Source organism: Cydia pomonella, chromosome 4 (assembly GCF_033807575.1).
Source record: "Cydia pomonella isolate Wapato2018A chromosome 4, ilCydPomo1, whole genome shotgun sequence".
Classification (NCBI taxonomy): Eukaryota; Metazoa; Arthropoda; class Insecta; order Lepidoptera; family Tortricidae; genus Cydia; species Cydia pomonella.
In genome coordinates, this window is record NC_084706.1 from 17,601,646 (window position 1) to 17,621,596 (window position 19,951).

At 35.7% G+C, this 19,951-nt stretch overlaps 2 protein-coding genes across 2 annotated transcripts; one reads left to right on the top strand and one right to left on the bottom strand.

Annotated features, from left to right (window-relative positions):
• The first annotated feature begins 226 nt into the window (after positions 1 to 226).
• Positions 227 to 1,917, top strand: LOC133517490 (uncharacterized). Its single transcript, XM_061850824.1, has 2 exons — positions 227 to 233; positions 667 to 1,917. Exons 1-2 carry the CDS (start codon positions 227 to 229, stop codon positions 1,464 to 1,466), a joined length of 807 nt encoding a protein of 268 aa, XP_061706808.1. The 3' UTR covers positions 1,467 to 1,917.
• Positions 1,918 to 3,366: 1,449 nt separating this feature from the next.
• On the bottom strand, positions 3,367 to 13,573 carry LOC133517193 (mucin-3A-like). The gene is made up of 2 exons (XM_061850396.1): positions 13,417 to 13,573; positions 3,367 to 10,261 (listed from the first exon to the last, which is right to left on the bottom strand). The coding sequence occupies exons 1-2, from the start codon at positions 13,474 to 13,476 to the stop codon at positions 3,452 to 3,454; spliced, it is 6,870 nt and encodes a 2,289-aa protein (XP_061706380.1). The 5' UTR covers positions 13,477 to 13,573; the 3' UTR covers positions 3,367 to 3,451.
• Positions 13,574 to 19,951: the final 6,378 nt, after the last annotated feature.

The window sequence follows — 19,951 nt, forward strand, 5'->3', positions numbered from 1 at the left end:
TGCAAAAATAATAAAATATTAGTATGACAATATTAATAAAGATAAAACCTAAACCGATCTCTAAAGTCTGACTTATTGTCCTTGAAAACCCAATTGGAGTCGCCTAGTTAAACAAAACCGCAAAAAAATAGTATTATTACCTTCACATAAGACTCACTTTCAAACGCCGGGTCACGCACGCATGAAAGTGTGCAGTATTTGTTGTCAAGTTTCGGAAGTATTAACAATGCGCGGTGACCGCGCCACTGACACGGACCCATTTCCCTTTGTGCGCTAACAGTGCTAATTGCCCTCCACTGAAGAGTTTTCAAGAAAGCTAGTGACTTCGCGACTGTTAGTCGCGCTCTGAACGCTAAAGCGGCATACACTTAAGCCGACTGTATTTTTTCTCATAAAATGTTTAAATCTAAAGTGTGCGTTATATTTGCGCTGGTTGTGGTAAGTCTTTTTTTTTCATTCCTCTTATAAGTGGCATTATTTAAATAGTTACTGAACAACTGTATCTAAAAGTAAATATAATGAGCACTTAATTTCCATAGTACAATCGTTATCTAAAACCACTTGTCCGACTTTTTCAAAGTGGGGAATCCACACTAGTAAAACCAGGTTACCCATTGACATCACATTCGTCCTGAACGTTTACATGTTATTGTGTTCGACATCTAGATCAAGGTTGTATTTATTTTCAGATTTACAGCGCAACGACGGATTCTAGAAAAGTGGAGTATCCGTTTTTGAATAATAGGAATTTCGACTGCGGCCCTTACGGCTTCACGTGCGAAGGACAGGCGAAACTGAGACTGTGCGAGGGGCCAAATCTGTTTGGGCCTTCGTTTCTGTGCCCCCCGGGCACAATATGCAACGAAGATTCCAGCGATGTTTGTGAAAACGTTAACAACTACATCGAACCGTCTTTCGGTAAAACGATACGCTGCCACAGACACGAAAGGATCGCCGACCCCAGCGTTCCGGGATGTAAAGGCTACATTCTGTGCATCCCTAACAAGAATCGTTTCCAAGGCATCAAATTCAAATGTTCGGGAACCACAATTTTCAACGGTTACACGCGAGCGTGCTCTGCGCCTGACAAATACAAGTGTCCTATAGCAAACACTACTCAAGCGAACGATTTTTACATTGAAAGCAACAGGAGAATTGACACTCGCCATGATGTTGAATTCGAGAATAAGCCAACAGCGCCTCGCCCGAGGCCTATTGACTGTAAGAACTACAAGTTCACAGTGACGCCAGGCCAGAGCCCGGCGAAGGCGGCGTACTTCTGCCCCTCGCGGCCGGTGCCGGGCGAGCGCGCCGTCCGCTGCACCGTGTTCTCCAATCAGTTCTGCATCACTTTGGAAAGGTACAATGAGGACCAGTTCGTTGAAAGCTCGCGAGCCGCTTACCGAAGGCCGCGGTTAAATCATTTTGTAACAGAACTCAATAATGATACCAAAATGTCATTTTAGATACAACGTCATATTTTATTACTGGACTCTTGTCCAGGCCCTGCCATTGAGAGATTATGTTATGTATACTCGTAGAAATGAAATGTAGTATACTGAGACAACGTTGCAAGATTACTCCTTGTTTAGAATATTAGCGACAGACCAAGACAAGTCTGCAACGATTTGGATAGCACACGCAATGCAAGAGTGAAGGGGCCCACTGATTAACAGTCCGCCGGACGGTATGGGCCTGTTAGTTAGAACAAAAAGTTGACAGTTCCGAACCAATGACAGGCCGATACCGTCCGGCGGACTGTTAATCAGTGGGCTCCTTTACGTATTTTAAACGTCGAACTTCTATGAAATTATGACGTATAAATAACACTTACACTGCGTGTGCTGTCAAAATCGTTGCAGACTTGTCTTGGTCTAACTCTAGCCACATCCAAATCAGATAATGTGTTATATTGCAATAAAAAAATCTATATCTTTGTTTATTTGTTTTATTAATAATGTAATCTATCTAACAATAACATCAGTGTAAAAATAACATTTTTATAATATTAGTAAAAACAACATTTTATCAATAAAATAAATTAGGTATATACACCGTGTCCAATAAGTTCGAATACAGTTATGATCCTTAATAAAATAAATTTACGCGTAGTTTATGTTATGAAAATTATATTAAATGAAAGCCACATTTATATACAATATTTACAACAAATGTTTTGGAATAACTCCACCTTTAACTTTTTTTACAAGTTTCAAACGTTTCTCAAAAGAGTCACAAGCGGCACGCACCGCATCCATCGGCATATCGTCCCATATTTGCATGATAACCTTTTTAAAATGGCTCAGGTTTGCGACTTTATAATTATTTAGTTTCGAGAGCATGTATGACCATACGAAATAATCTAGTACGTTTAAATCTGGAGAACTTGGTGGCCATTCAGTTTTCGGCAAAAAATCGGTCAAATTAGCCTTGCACCAAGCTTGAACAGCGTTTGCCGTATGCGACGGAGCTCCGTCTTGTTGGAAAACATAATAATCGTCTGCAAACATATTTTTTAAATTTGGGGCAACATTTTTCTCCAAAACCTCCGATTTATAGTATGCCGCATTGATTTTGACGCCTTTATCAATAAAAACTAGAGGCAGTTTGCCCCTCTTACAAAGAGCACCCCAAACCATCACTGATGGTGAGCTCTGGAACCTAGGCACATTCTTTTCATACTCTGGAATGTCTTCTATCCGTGCTGCCCACAACCGGTCGTTCTGGGCGTTATGAGGCTGCTCTAACACAAAGAGTTTCTCGTCTGAGAAAACAAATTCGTCACCTGCGTGCCAAGAAAGTATGGTGCTACATCTTTCTACTCTCTTTTTCTTGATTGCATCTGAAATGCCATGTACTTTTCGTTTTTTATAAGCATGACATCCAAGATCTTTTTTCAATATATTATGTACAGATCCCCTGGAAATTTTCAGATCAGCAGCTAATTTTCTAATAGATCGGTGTTTTTTCCGCCGAATTCGCTCTCTTATAGCCTTTACCACTTTTTCAGTTCTAGCTGAGCGGGGCCGACCGGATCTTTTCCTGTCCTCTGTAGAAGAGATCTCTTTATACCTTTTTATAGTAGTATAAACCAGATTTCGTTTAATTCCATGCGGTTGTAACGCCTTGAATATAGCACATGGCCTGTCGCCTTTAAGGAATTTTCTAATAATTTCTTCACGAACGTACTTCATCGTGTATTCAAGCCAAACTAAAAATACGTGACTCATGAAATTATAGTACTATGTTTATGTCAATATACTTTTTAAATTAAAATAAGAATTTTATATCCAGCGATCCGTATGTCTATACAGCAAGTGCTAAAAGTTTGTATTCGAACTTATTGGACACGGTGTACATACTTTTATACCTACAGGATTGAAAATCTATCTACATATATATCACATGACAGATCTATAGTGTTGTTTCTAGATCTAGGGACTCTAGGGTGTTAGCACTCGTAGCTGTCTGCGTGCACGCACTTTTTCTTATCCTTGTGGAACACGCGACCCGAACCGCATTTCTTTATCTTCCGCCGGTACTCTGAATTCTGTTTCTCCTTGCATAAGTAGTATCGCCTGCATTCATTACGAATCGGGAATTTACCTTCTTTTTTACATTCAAATATTTCCTCTTCTTTGTCATCTTCGTTTTCTTCTGATTTTTCCGGCGTTTCTTCTGCCTCGTTGGTTTTTTTAGTCATTGAAACGTCATCGGTCTTACTACTACTATCATCGCTACTACTGTTATTGCTGACTCTACTAGTGGTGACACTGTTGTTGTTAATACTGCTACTAGCAATACTAGAGCTACCCGTTTGACTACTGTTATCGCTTAAAGAGATCGAAACTGATTCATTGGACTCGATCTCCTTTGACTCTATACACTTCACTGTTGTCTTGTTAAAAATGTAGCCTTTTTGACATTGAAATTTGAATCTATACAATTGGTCCATATGATTGACGCAAATGTAATAAACATTGTCTTTCATAAAGTCGCTGAATCTGCCTGCCGATGGGCATTTGAACTCATTTTGTCGTATACAATGAGACAAATTTTTAGTACATAGTTTTTTAATATCACTAAATACTGTGTTTTCGGGACAGTTACCAACAACGGGTTGATTGTTACCAAAACAGATGTAAAATTTTCTACAATCGTCCTTGGCCGAATATCTACCCCTTATGCCATTGACGCAAGTAAAGGGTATTGCCGTTTCATTTGCAACTTGCTTTGTGACTGGTAAAATTGGATGTGGTATCACTGATTGAAAAAGTGTTTGAACAGTATTTGCATAAGGCTTTTGTGTAGAAATAGATAAAGGAAGATTTATAGGTGAATTGTTTTTTTGTGGTTCATTCTCACGAGCATTTGAGGTTTGAGGGGAATTGGTTTCACTTACATTTTGTTCCTTAGGTGTAGTATATACATTATTGGGAGTATTTGTTTGCCTGATGGATACCTGCCCAACTTGAACCGGATGCGGTGGAGAAACATCGGCTCTCTTGATGACCCCAATTGGCGAATTAACATCCGAAAACGTAGAATCCGTTGTAATATCGTACTTTTGCGGATTGCCTACAGTAGTTGAACCTCCAAATGTAGGATTTTTTGAACCAATAACTTTGTTAGTAACTTCTGGTTGTTGCAGATCAAATGTAGGTAGGTTCTTGAATGGAGCATTTGTATTATGGACGCCATTGACACTAGCTTGTATTGGAGTATTAGCTAGAGTAGGATAGAATGTTTCTGATTTATATGATTCAGTTGTAAGGACAACATTTCCGTTTCGCGTCTTAGACGTGACATCCGTTAAAAGTAGTATATTCGCAACCGATGGACGGGGCTCTATATTATAGATAGGTAACGGCAAAATATCCAACATGCCTGGATTACTGGACTCGCCCATATCGTTGTGATACCCTTCAGTTGTTATTCGCATATTAATCGTTTCCGACAGATCATGCGTATTTGTTTGTAATTCAATTTTATCGTTTTGTACTGCCGATGTTAATTTCACATTTAATTTATCATCTTTAATGTTAGATAGGTCAACAGTTATTGGAGTTTTACTGTTTTTGGGATTCTCCATTTTTTTATTATCTGACGAAACGTTAACATTGCTCTTAATCTCTCTAACTTTGCTGCCAGTTTCCTCAACTGTAGATTGTAACCCAGCGCTGAATAAAATAGGTATGATTTTATTATTGTGTGTATTGTCCAGTATTTTAGTATCAGCAACATTTGCATTTGTGGGTACAGTCTTTGACGAAGACAAGGTAACTGATCCACCACTTGCGAATGTGTTGGTTTTCAAATAAGTAGAATGTTCTTTAACCAGGGTTATGGGCTTTGGTGTAGGTAAACTAGCGAATTCAGGTTGGCTGTTCACATTCGCTTTATTTTCTGGAAGTCCATTTGTGGCCAGAATACCGTCTGAGCTCTGAGTTATAGTAGTAGCATTATAGCTTTGTTTACGATTATAAATTTCAGCGGGACTTGGATTACTTGCAAGTAATGGCAATAGAATATGCTGCTGAGACACAAATCCTTTATCAGAACTGACCACGTTTGGATCGTTTCGTTCGGCGTTTAGGTCCGTGACATCAGACTTTCGTGTAAGTTCTGATATTTGATCAGATTTGTCGATCAAATGGTTGTCGAAGGGATTCCAATTTATATTTGCTGTCTGATATTGACCTTCTACGATCTTCTTCACTCGTATTGTTTGACTTTCGCCATTTTGACTTATATTAGTTTGATTGGAAATATCGTTTGATTCTCTTTTGGGACCTAGAAACTCAGTTTTGCTATTTTGCTGAGAGTCGTCATTAGCATGGCCTAAATTTGCGTAATTGTTGTTTGTCGTTAGTAAGTACGTAGGTAGTTCTGTGTTAGGAACAAGTTTGTCTCCAGGTAATTTCGTAATTTTTTGCTCAATATTGATTGGTTTTGGTGTTATAAAATCGACTCGATTATTGACTCCCGGTGTAGATACTATATTCCCCGATGCGGGTAAACTTTCAGTTTTCATATTATTTCCAAGAGCAGATTGAGCATTACTAATTATTGTAGTTACATTTACAGTTTCAGTTGCAGTGTGATCTTGGTTTGCCGGAAGGATGATTGGGTCAATATTTCGAGTACCATCCGTTGCCACACTTTCTTTATTTATTAAAGTTGTTTGTTTTGTACCATCACCATTCTGTATATCATCACCACCGTCTATTGTTGTATCTGTTAGTAATTGAGCTTTAGTCGAGGTATAATCTTCTGACGCAACTTGAATTATATGGTAATTATTCATTGTTGTAGGTGTAGACACAACTTCCGTTGTCACATAAAAATTTACTGAATGTCTAGTTGGAATAATGTTATATTCTGTTGCAACATTTTGTATGGTACCAGTCGTCGATTTTTTGGCATTTGTTGTTATTGGTTGTTCCGTAATGGCACCATTCTCTATGATTTCAGCTATCATTGTTACATCTTGCTTTACCTTTTCTGGGTTTTGTGTCTTTGACGTTATAGACTGAGTGTAACCAATTGCAAATGGTACTTTTTGGCTAGCAACGTTTTCATAAATTCCCGTTGTTCCATTTTCTTCATGTATCGTTGTTGTTTGCTCAATACCGGTATACACTTCCACGGTTGACTTTGTCACATGTGATTCTTCAGTCATAACAGATTGATCGTTAATGATTGTAGAAGACTCATAAATAGTTTTTGTATTCATGGTGTCTCGATTTATTGCTTTGCTGGTAGTAATGATAATATTCTCTGTCGCGGTATTTTGAACAGTATCGATTGGCAAACCTTGTTCATTTGTCATATTTGTCTGTTCAGTACTGAAATTCTTCTTAACGGTTTCAATAGTAAATGCTCTATCAAGATTTGTGTCTCCGGAACTTTGTGTCAATGATGGTACTTGAGTCGCGCCTAGTTGAACGTTACTGTTTGTAAAAGGTACATCCACAGCATCAGTAGTTAGAATGTCGACATTTACAATGTTTTGAATGGAGTCTTTGGGCACATTTTCTTTGTTTACCGTTGTTGGTTGCTTAGAACTGGGCGCGTTCTCTACTAATTCAATAGTAAATGCTCCGTCTAGAGTCGTTGTATCTGCAGAACCTTGCGTCAATGACGGTGCTGGAGTCGTGATTAGTTGAACATCACTATTTGAAAAAGGTATATGTATAGCCTCTGTAGTTACAATGTCGACATTTACTGTGTCAAATTTGTCTTCATTTACTATTGTTGGTTGCTCAGAACTGGGTGCATTCTCACCTGTTTCAATAGTAAACGCTCCGCCTAGAGTCGTTGTGTCTGCAGAACTTTGCATCAATAATGGTACTTGAGCCGTGACTAGTTGAACATCATTATTTGAAAACTGTATATTTATAGCATCTGTAGTTATAATGTCGAGATTTACTGTTTCCATATTTTGAGTAGTATCTTTTGTTAAGTTTTCTTCGTCTATGGTTGTTGGATGCTCAGAACTTAGAGCGTTCTGGACTGTTTCGACAATATATGGCCCATCTACAGTCGTTGTGTCTGCAGAACTTTGTGTCAATGATGGTGCTTGAGTCGTGACTAGTTGAAGGTCACTATTTGAAAAAGGTATATCCACATTCTCTGTTGTTGCAATGTCCAGATTTACTGTTTCAATGTTTTGAGTAGAGTCTTTAGTAAAATTTTCTTCGTTAATTGTGGTAGGATGCTCAGAAGTGGGAATGTTCTCGACTGTTTCAATAGAATATGCTCCATCTACAGTCGTTGCGTCTGCAGAACTTTGTGTCAATGATGGTGCTTGAGTCGTGACTAGTTGAATGTCACTATTTGAAAAAGGTATATCCACAGTCTCTGTTGTTGCAATGTCCAGATTTACTGTTTCAATGTTTTGAGTAGAGTCTTTAGTAAAATTTTCTTCGTTAATTGTGGTAGGATGCTCAGAAGTGGGAATGTTCTCGACTGTTTCAATAGAATGATGTGCTCGATGATGATGTGAATGATGATATGCTCCATCTACAGTCGTTGTATCTGCAGAACTTTGTGTTAATGATTGTGCTTGAGTCGTGACTAGTTGAATGTTACTATTTGAAAAAGGTATATCCACAGTCTCTGTTGTTGCAATGTCCAGATTTACTGTTTCAATGTTTTGAGTAGAGTCTTTAGTAAAATTTTCTTCGTAAAATGTGGTAGGATGCTCAGAAGTGGGAATGTTCTCGACTGTTTCGATAATATATGCTCCGTCTACAATCGTTGTGTCTGCAGAACTTTGTGTCAATGATGGTGCTTGAGTCGTGACTAGTTGAATGTTACTATTTGAAAAAGGTATATCCACAGTCTCTGTTGTTGCAATGTCCAGATTTACTGTTTCAATGTTTTGAGTAGAGTCTTTAGTAAAATTTTCTTCGTAAAATGTGGTAGGATGCTCAGAAGTGGGAATGTTCTCGACTGTTTCGATAGTATATGCTCCGTCTACAATCGTTGTGTCTGCAGAACTTTGTGTCAATGATGGTGCTTGAGTCGTGACTAGTTGAATGTCACTATTTGAAAAAGTTATATCCACAGCCTCTGTTGTTACAATGTCTTGATTTACAGTTTCAATGTTTTGAGTGGAGTCTTTAGTAAAAATGTCTTCGTAAATTGTTGTAGGATGTTCAGAAGTGGGAATGACTGTTTCAATAGTATATGCTCCGTCTACAGTCGTTGTGCCTGCAGAACTTAGTATCAATGATGGTGCTTTAGTCGTGACTAGTTGTACGTTACTACCTGGTATAGCCTCTGTAGTCACAATGTCGAGATTTACTGTTTTAGTGTTTTGAGTAGAGTCTTTTGTGAAGTTTTCTTCATATATTGTTGTTGGTTGCTCTGTTTCAATAGTAAATGCTCCATCTAGAATCGTTGTATGTTTATCGTTTTGTGCACCCATCGTATCATTTTTTTGTTTCGCATCGTTATCACCAACCAAAGGGACGTCCGTTGCAGCTATAACTTCAAGAAAGACGCTATATGGAGATGTTGACGGTTTTTTTGTACTGTATGCGACAACCCATTTGCCAAAATTCGATGTAATGTCGTGTTTATTGTCATTTACTTTTATAATTTGTGGTAAATTATTTTTTTCATTATCATTAGTAGGCTGCTTCCTAGTTACAGCGGTCAAATTAGATCCAATACCTCCTTCCAATTTAATTAGATCTGATTGATTATTTATTTTATTATGTAGCTCGGTATGGTATGGCTTTGAAACATCTGCATTGGATAAATTATATTTACTGCCCATCGGCGTAACTGTAGTAAAACCAGGATAAATGTCAGTTGAATGCTTATCAACTCGTTTATCATATATATTTAAGTTTTGATTTGCCATAGCCTGGGATTTTTTTTTCTCAATGGAAGACTTTTTCAACAAAGTATTGTTTGTTAAATTTTCATTCTGAATCATAGTAAGGACTTGTGGTAATTCTGTGTATAGGTAAGAAGTATCTATCTCGAGAGGGTTGTCAGTCGTTGTTTGTATTATTTGTTCTGTAGTCATTGGAATGGATTCTGCTGTTTCAGTTTCTGTAATAACTATATTTTCTGTTGTAGTTTGTGTATTAATATTTATAGCCTTTGTATTGCTTTCTTCACCAGCGACAGTCAGATCAGTTCTTGTTGAATTTTTAGTTTCGACTACAGTTTCTGTTACAGCTTCTATGACACTAGTTGTAACACCTTCAGCTATTAATGTAATGTCTGTTATACTTCGGTCTTCGCTTATAGTCTGTGATATAGTTTCTATAGGTGATGTTGTAATATTTGGAACTGTAGTTGTTGCAATTTCTGTAACATTTAATTCATTATTGATATTAAAGGTCGCCGCTGTTCTTGTTACTACATCCACGGTCGTATCCGTAGTAACACTGTATTCTACAGTTGTTGTCCTCTCTGTATTTATATAATTTTCGGAGAACTCTTTCTTAATGTTATCCAAGGAAGAAGAAGTTATGATATTCTCCCAAGGAAGTGTGGTTTCACTAATGACGTTGCTTCTTGTAGTGGCAGGTGTTGTTGGTGCTGGAAACTCGCATTCAAAATAGTTTGTTCCCTGACAAACCGTGGGAGGTGGGCAGGCTATGTAGAAGTCGTCTATTGCCTGTGAGACTCCGCCCCCTAAGTCCACGCATATCATGAAGTGGGTGGAGTTGACACAGTGGAAAGATTTCCCATGACAGTCGACCGCTGACGCCGTTGATAACAATGCGGACAGTATCTGTGTAAAACACAAACAATATTTACAGTGCTGTTCTTGATGGACCCATATCGAAATGTAAACTAAGCATGAGATTTGTCTTCAGAAAAACATCAACAACATAAATCGTCGGTATACTTCCAAAACATGATAACTGACAAAATGGTCAAAAATTATTTGTATGTACGGTTTTGTTAAAATTTTACTGTTTTAAGTATATATATATATGTGTGTAATTTTTTATTTTATTCTTATTATTTACAAATTTACTGAGTGTGTGTCTTTACTAACAGATAAGAAATTAAATAATAATAGTCACGTAAAATACCATAAGGATATTTAAATCTACCTATCTCATAAAACTGATAACGCAAAATATATACTTACTCGTAAAGTAATATGCTCGTCCAAAACTAAGAAAATCAGTAACGTAATGTTTTACAGTAATTTAGTTAATAAGGAGTCTATTGGAGCATTCCATGGAAATCGGTAACTTTCTCGTCAAAAATTTCTTGACATTTTATATAATTTCACATTATTCAATTACGGCTTAAAGTATCATCTTTAAGAATTTATATACAGCTTGTAATTCATTTAACATTTTTTTTAATAATACCTACATTTCGAGAACACTGTAATAAACATCGCGTCAAGTAAGGAAACAACCCCGATTTCTATGTTTAATAACAACTTTTATTTGGATTTTAATTAAACATGGCTGGTATAAAATCAAATCTATATGTCTACTTTTGACGTTGGCACATGAATTTATTAGTATTTTCGTGATTTCTAATTGCTATTTGAAAAAATGATCTCGCACTCGAAAACTGTCGTTTACCTAACAAAGAAACATAATTTGTAAATTATAAACCAAACTTGAGGGAAGTGTATCTCAAAACTTATTTTCTAAACAGAATTTGTTCAGGATAGCATTTGTCGAGTGGATTTTGTTGTGATTTGCGTGTTTATTCGTACTGATTTTATTAAAAGATAACGGTCGCTTACATAACGTGTTTATTAGAATACGTAGACTAAACAAACGTTTAGTGCGTGTTCTAAGCTTGATTCGTCTACAAATTTTAATGGATCCACCGCCTAAGAAGAGCTCGAACAAAGCGAGACAGAAAAAGTATCGTGAGAAAAAAAAAGTAGATCCAGACTACAAAAAAAAAACAAAAATGTATGTAATTTTTCAAAAATGTATGCCGGACTTATGTGATTTGTTCTGACTGTCCCAAAAACAAAGATACCATTTTTGTCTTTATAAATCATTTGTACGACTTAATAATATCTGAAGACAACTTTACCGACGTGATTTGGAGTGATGGCCCATCCTCGGAGTTCAAAAACAAATTCATGGTTCGTTTGTTATTTTATTTATCCAAAAAATATATGAAAACCTTTTCTTGGAAGTATTCGGCCACATCGCATGGTAAAGGAGTAATAGATGGTGTAGGATGTCGCAAGGCCAAGTAACACCCGTACAATCAGCAGAAGATTTTGCATACCTCGCGTTAAGTCTCGTGTCAAATACGAAAGTAATATATATATCTCAAACAGAAATAGACGCCAAAGTGGCAGCAAAAAATCCATGGGAAAAGGTGGATGTAGTTCCTGGAATATCAAAATTTCATATTTTGTACTGTGATGGTGAAATATTAAAAGGTAAAGTCCATGCATTGGACACGCAAGAAAAAATATTTAGACCAAAGCATGCGAGATTCTTGGTGTAAAATCGTACGTGTCGCTTACATAACGTTGCTGTCGCTTACATAACGCTACACATTTTATTTATTTTCTTTAAAATTATTAGAAGAACGAAACTTTTATTTGTTGTAAATAAACGACTATTGTATTATTTATGAGTGTAATTTTTCTTTATTCCTCTTTGTCTCGTATTTCGCTAAAACTTTCGAAAATATCACTTATGTTTCAGACTAGGTTGATTTGTTGTCGCTTACATAACGTTTGGCTGATACCTAGTTTCTTTACGAACTTGGACATTATGACAAAAGTAGTTAATGGATGTTTTTAAGTACACATATAGTATTGTTATTATATAATTAGCAAATGACGAAAACTCAAATGAATCGAGTAACAGACCTGTAAAGTCTTAAAATATAGTACGAATGTCGATTACATAACCATGGAATGCTCCTATTGTCAATTGTCATCCATGTTTCTGTACTAAAAGAGGGAAAAGTCAAATATTGCAATAAGAGAATCACTTATTCTTCACCTGTTGCATGTATTTTCTTAACTTTTGTTGCTACGTTACTTTTTAAAATTTGCTTATAATATAATGCCGTGTGAAAACATTTGTATCACCCTCATTAATTTAAATTACTTATGTATATTTATTTTTTATATATTCATAACTTAATACACAAATAATAACCTTAATAATAAACATGTTAATTGATAACCAACACATCCCATGTTTTAGTCTGCCACTACCTCTATTATATATTTTTCCATTTGAATATACGTGGACAATACCAATTGAAAGACAATGTTAATATATATACAAAAAATTCAAGTGTGAAACTAAATTAGTAAAAACACGTTTCTAAATTCCCACATTTGAGGATCAAATTTTCAACTCGCATTTTCGAGTTTGAAACTATGTTTCAGTTAATTATCATGTTTTAGAAGTATACCGACGAAATACAGCAAATCCAGGGTATAATGTTCATATAATATAAGTAGATTTAACATGAGCTTAGGAAATAATCTATAGTTAGAATTTAGTTACTGGCAGTAAAGCCTCGCAAAATTAACTAAATGTCATGAATTAACCATGCTTAATGTTAACCACGGACACTATGGTTTAAAGAGATTTCAAGGGTACCCAGAAGGACTACATAGTGTCATATTATTCTAATGACGTGACATGATGTATTACCTACATACATTCGAAGAAATTACCATTTTAGTCCAAAGGTAGCTAGAGCTAGTTAGATATTTTTTTAATAAAATTTATACTTGATTCGTAATGGTTATATTGGCAAATTCTGCTGTAGTAATGAAACCTTTATATTTGTAGAAAACTAGGTATTAACGGCATACTTCAACTGCTGAAGTGATGTGAATGAAACGGCTATCAACGCGACGTTTTAACGTTGAAATTATTGTAATAATTGTGCGTTTACGATATAAATCCAAAAAATACATACCAGCAGTGTCCCAAACAATTCGTTCATATAAATTTTCGTAGAAGCCGTCGGCACACACATCCTGTAGAAAATCAGGTAATGCCGGGCATTCGTCGTTCAGTACTTTTCGTTTTGGTCGTTTCTGTTCGAATGAGTACGTTGAGCTCCTCTTTGATAATTTGAAAGGTGTAATATTTACTTATTGTTAGCCCGAATCATTTGCCTTCAGATTACGGAGACGCTGAACAAATAAAATATGACACCGCGTTTCCTGCGGTGAAATTGTTTTTCCACTGCCGCGTGCTACATCTCGCTAGTTGACACATTAAAAGTCGCCTCGAAAATCATGTCCAAATATGTCAACCTCAAACTGAAGATAAACAACGTTATTATTGTGTTATGATTTTCAGATCCAAATTATTGTTTATAGTAGGTATATTACGTAACTGGGTGGATACATTTTAAATCACGCGTTTATAATAGAGATCTAGTTCGATGACCTTTACTCATAGTTATTTTATTTAAGAGGGAAGAATAGCTTTTCAAATCTAACGAAATAACGATAATTTTTCTATGAAATTCCATGTCGGGAGGAAACGTTTTCCACTAACTAAATATTAACAAATCACTTTGATTTTGATGTCGATCTCTTCAGCATAACATATTCAAAGTTTATAGGTTTTGCTTTTTTGAAAAAGAAATATTTTTTTTGTATTACAAATTGAAAACGAGAGCATGTCGGGCCATGCTCAGTGTAGGTTTCCGTAGTTACTCTTCCGGCACAATAAGCTAAACTGGAGCTTAAGGTATAGTAGATTGTTAACCAAGGGATGAAATATACTTAATTACTTTTACAGTACATATGGTGCTACTTTACCGCACTAGTGCGAAAATTAGCATATTACGTTACTGTGTCGAGCATTTAAAGGGCCATATGTATTGTAAAACGTTGTACGATACATGTGCGAATAGGTGATTCGCAACTCGTGTCGATTTAAAATGAATGAAATGAATGAAATATACCAAATTTGCATAATCAGTACCTAATTAAAGTAACAGACTTACTTGCAATCGGAGACTTTGCATTTCTAAAGATAATTATCCAATAGCGAAATCATTTAGATTGCTGTATAGATGAATAATACACATATTTTAGCAAACTGCAGTAATTTAAAAAAGGATTTGGTGCATTAAAGCATGTAAAAGTAAAGTATAACAATAAGTCCTAGAAATAATGCATCGTACATAAGTGCAATAAACGAATATGAATATAAAATTTGCGGAATTGCCTCTTACTTTTTATTTTTTACTCTTTCGTTCCTAAACTGCCAATAGTCAACAGCTTTACTCAAACAGCCAATGAAACTGTTTTAGACAAATTAAATAAAAATAGAATGAGTAAAATAAGCAAATTTTTATCTTAAATTTTAGCTTATTTACATGAATAATGCCAAATAACTTTAACAATCCATTTAATGTCGTAATAACGTTTAACTGTGGATGTACGTCTTTTTACTATGAAGGGGAAACTTTTTGCGATAACTTAAAAACAGCTAACCTGATCATGTCCGCTATGGTTTTCATTTAATATCTTTCTTAAGCCCTACTTCCATGATGTTTTTCATATTTTTGGACCTGTGATTCAAAATTTAGAGGGGGGGGGGGACATTTTTTTTCTTTTGGAGCAATTATCTCCGAATATATACACTTTATCAAAAAAAAATCGTTGAAGACCCCTATTAGTTTTGAAAGACGTTTCCAACAATACCCCACACTGTAGGGTTGTATAAAAAACCCCCACTTTACATATACGGGACGTACCCTAAAAAAAAAATTTTAGATTTTATTGCACGACTTTGTCGCCTTTTTATTAATTTATATGTCCATGCCAAATTTCATCTTTCTATCACTTACGACCACGGAGCAAAGCCTCAGACAGACAGACGGACATGGCGAAACTATAAGGGTTCTTAGTTGACTACGGAACCCTAAAAAAGAAAAACCTATAAACTTAGTTTTTTATTGTGTGAATAAAATACTAAACTATCATGGAGAATGGAAAATATTTAAAGGTGGAAAAACGTTTTTCTCTTTTTGTATGGACGGTGAGTTATACTTGCCTCTTAACGTTTACAATTCATTTATGACCGACATTGATATTGCAGCGTTGAACTAGGTACATTAAAATATAAGTTCATAAATAAAATAGAATAGGAGACGGTTGATGTCTTTTATATTTGTACATTATGATACAAGTGTGCTAAGTTGGTCATTACACACGAGGCGATATTGTGCGCGCGAGCTGTAAGCGAGCGCGCAATAAGAAAGCCGATGTGGGTAATGACCAATGCACACGCGTTTCAAACGTTTTCAACACACTTGCGAATAACTTATAAATTAGTTTTTTTTTTGACAAAACAGTAAAAGTACAATTTTCAAAATGGTGGCTTACAGTTTTAACATCGAATAATTGCACCAAAGCGTGCTGGGCTTGTAGACACTTTATTCGCCAGTTCATTGAAGTACGCTACCAACACGTTTTCCAAGAAAGACTCGGCGTTTTTGCTGGTCTTCCATTGAATAAAAGTTTCATATGCCGCCAATTATTTTTCACTCGATTTTGATGGTAAAAGGCTATCGTTCTCGGCTCTTGCCTCTATTAGTATTACTGGCAGCGTCAATTTTATGTGTTCTTTATTTTCAATGCTTGAAAATGTCATTTTCGTCAATATATAACCTAAAAACATGCATATCTATTCCAATTTTATGACAAAATAAGGAAAATGGCTGGCGCGTTATTTTCTTTACGCACGATTCTAATGCGCGCGCAAGGCAAAGGCGCGAACGAAATCGACAAACAGCCAATTTAAAAAATGTAAAAAACCTCATATTTTCGTATTTCTATTCGACGGATGTAGATCAAATCGATAAAATGTTACGTTTATTATTGTTATGTAATTTACGAGATAATTTATTGTATAAATTATGTTTGGTGTGATAAAACCTCTTTGAACTGACATTTGAAATTTAATAGTTGGTTAAAAAAAATGTATTACTCGTCCAAATTAACAAGGCTCCGTTTCCATGCATATTATTAGCAATCAGTTACCTTCTTATCAGTCGGATAATATAATGAAAAAGCACGAGTGTTATAATATACTGAAAAAGCACGCGTACATTATTATTGTTAACATTATTGTTTTCATTGTTTTCAGCCATCTTAGGAATAGTTATTTGTTTTACAAGGGGGAAAAGTTGTTGTTTAACCGCTCGTGCAATTGATACCCGCAGCAAGTGAAAGATTCCAAAATTGAACGAGCGTAGCGAGTGGTTCGAGACGTGGAATCTTGATCGCTGCGAGGGTTTCAAGGCACGAGGGTTAACAAACTTTGCTTCCGAGTGAAACACAATTTTTTTACCACACCCAAAAATGCGTTTTTCACTAAGTTATTACAGAAACAATTTTTTACAAAAATTTTCATTATCTCTAAAACAAAACCGATTTCGGGAAACTTTCTATCACATTTTAGTCTCTAAATGCTGTCAAGAATACACCTTTAAAATTTGTCGGGTTTTATCAGCCCACGGTGTAGGTATATGTTCAAGGTTGGTTTGGTATTGAGATACACCATAGGTTAAAAAAATAAAAAAAACGCGTTCATGAACTAAATTTTTAATTGCCAGTTAATGGGAAGAGACAAAAGGCGGCTCAAAAGAGTTCTACAATTGATTAATTGTAGATAATTGGACTAGGGAGCTAACCGACCGGCGGTAGTGATGCGATACATGTGCGAATAGGTAATGTACTATTTTACGTACTCTTTTATGGCTAACTTTACCTCCTATTCCTCCGGAATCAATTTCTCCTCGAGGCCCTACTCGATGTGGATGCGCTTTTTCTGCGAGAAGGCGCCGTGCTAAAACGGATTGGATATTATTGCATTTCCATCTAAATAAGAAGTACCTGTGCCAAATTTCAATTCAATCGGACAACGGGAAGCGGTTAAAATTAAACTCACAAAATTTTGAATCAAATAAATAAATAATAAATACTATGCGACATTATTACACAAATTGACTAAGTAAGCTCAATAAGGCTTGTTGTGGGTACTTAGACAACGATATATATATATAAATACCTTGATACATAGAAAACACCCATGACTCAGGAACAAATAGCCTTACACACACATAAATGGCCTTACCAGGATTTGAACCCGGGACCCTCGGCTTCATAGACAGGGTCATTAATTTACTACCCACTGGAACAGACAGGGCGTCAAAATACAAATACATAACTGCTTACCATCAGGCGGGCCGTATGCTTGTTTGCCAACGACGACGATAAAAATAAATAAATATTATATTATAGGACATTATTACACAAATTGACTAAGTCCCACAGTAAGCTCAATAAGGCTTGTGTTGAGGGTACTTAGACAACGGATATATATAATATATAAATATTTAACAAAAAAATATATCTATATATATATTATTATCCAGCCCTTAGCGAGAAATCGGGGAACAGGTACATACAACATATCCCGCCCAAAGCATAAGAGGGGGCGTAAAACCAAGAAACTCAAAAACTAGTGAATGGATTTTCATGCTATTTTCACCAACCAATAGAGTGATTCTTGAGGAAGGTTTAGTTTAGGTGTGTAATTTGTTTGTATAATAACCCGTGCCAAGCCGGGGCGGGCCGGGGCCGCTAGTATAATTGAAAATAAATGTAAATTAGACATGTTTTCGTGATTTTTTTTGCTTAGAGTCTGATGCCCTCGCAAATATAATACCCGCGTGATGTTTTTTTCATGGCATTTGCGTTTCGTTAAAACATATAAAAATCAATAGAAACCTACAATTTTGCGTGAACACCTCTTAAGAACCTTCATAATTTCAAATTGGTAAAAAATCCCATTCGGTTTTACAAGATTTTTATTAACTTGCAATGTACGTATCACGTATCTATGCATATGGGTCAAATCTAAGCAAGTTAAATTTGACCCACTTCCCGGTTTCCGATGAAACTGAAAATTTGCATAAGTCGGGTGACAATGCAATATTATGGTACCATCGAGCTGATCTGATGATAGAGACAGGAGTTGGCCATAAGAACTCTGTGATAAAACGCGACCTAATTATTTTTGGGGTTTTTAGAACTGTCTCGATGAGTATTCGTTGCCCGTGAAAAGAAAAGTACAGTCAGCGGTAATGCTTGTACCAAAAAAATAATTTTTGCCAAAAACTTATTTTTAAATATGGAACCCTAAGAATTATTGCAAACCGGTGACATTATATTTAGTAGGTACGCATAGCATCTTATCTCGTTTACTAATTACGTAGATTTATCCTCATTTCCTCTGGGAAATATTGTAGTCTTAACAAATAGATAAATCATAAAACTGTGTGTAGATTTGGATTTTGTTATTGTTAGCGTTTTCCTTCTGTCATTTAATTTTTTGCTAGTTACAGTAATAGCTTGTAGAGCAGTATTTACATGTTAATTATCTAATGCTTTGGGATAAGACGACCAAAAAGCTGTTTTGTGTGATAATTCACAAGCACACCTAAATAAATTAAATTTTCAACTAAAGTGTACGACAATGGAAAACCCCACGAATATTAATCTTGTGAACCAAAATATTCGAGGGTTTTCCAGCAAGGAAGTAGAAATAGGTTTATTTTTAGATAGCTATGATATACATGTGATGTGCATTACCGCACATTCGCTGAAGATGAAAGAAGAGAAGATTTAGAAAAAAATTAGTTTTAGCCGATATAACAAAACACGTGCTCATTACTTTTTGCTGCTTTCAAATATATAGGTACTCAAACCAGGGATTAACTAGCAAGTTGCTTGAGCATCACTTTCTATAGGAGTTAGAAGATTTAGTAACTTTTTAGTACTTTGGAGGACAATTTCTCCCAATAGGTTGAGTTTGGGCAGCTAAAAAAAATATGTGTCCGTTATTTTAGACTACTCTATAACATTATATAAGTATGTTATATAAATCAAATCGGAACCGGACAATTGGGTACCTTTCCTTGTTAGTTATAACTTCTGTTAGCATGTCTCACGGCCACAGAAAACTGCCTAGGTATTTGGATTTTCTTTTTGTTGTCGAGTTTCGATAAAATTTGGCGAATGGGTAGAGTTTCCTATTCTGTACAATACAAGCGCAATTGCACCGCGTGTCCTAAGAAATCTTCCACTGAGTTACGAGAAAGTGTGGTGTTTTCGTAACTCCACGGGAAATTACACAATTATTTTTTTCGGGGACAAGTTGTGATGTATGTATGTATGTATATACTTTATTGTACATAGAAATAAAAACACGAAAAACACAGTTACAGAGTAAATTAAATACAAGAAAGGCGAACTTATCCCTGTATGGGATTTCTTCTAGTTAACCTTTGAGGAAATGAGTAAAACAGAAGTAATGGGGAATGAATGACAAACACAAACAAAAGTATACAATCACTGAAATTAATGAAATGCACGTTTTGAATACACATTGATACAAATATACATAGATAGAAAAATAACCAT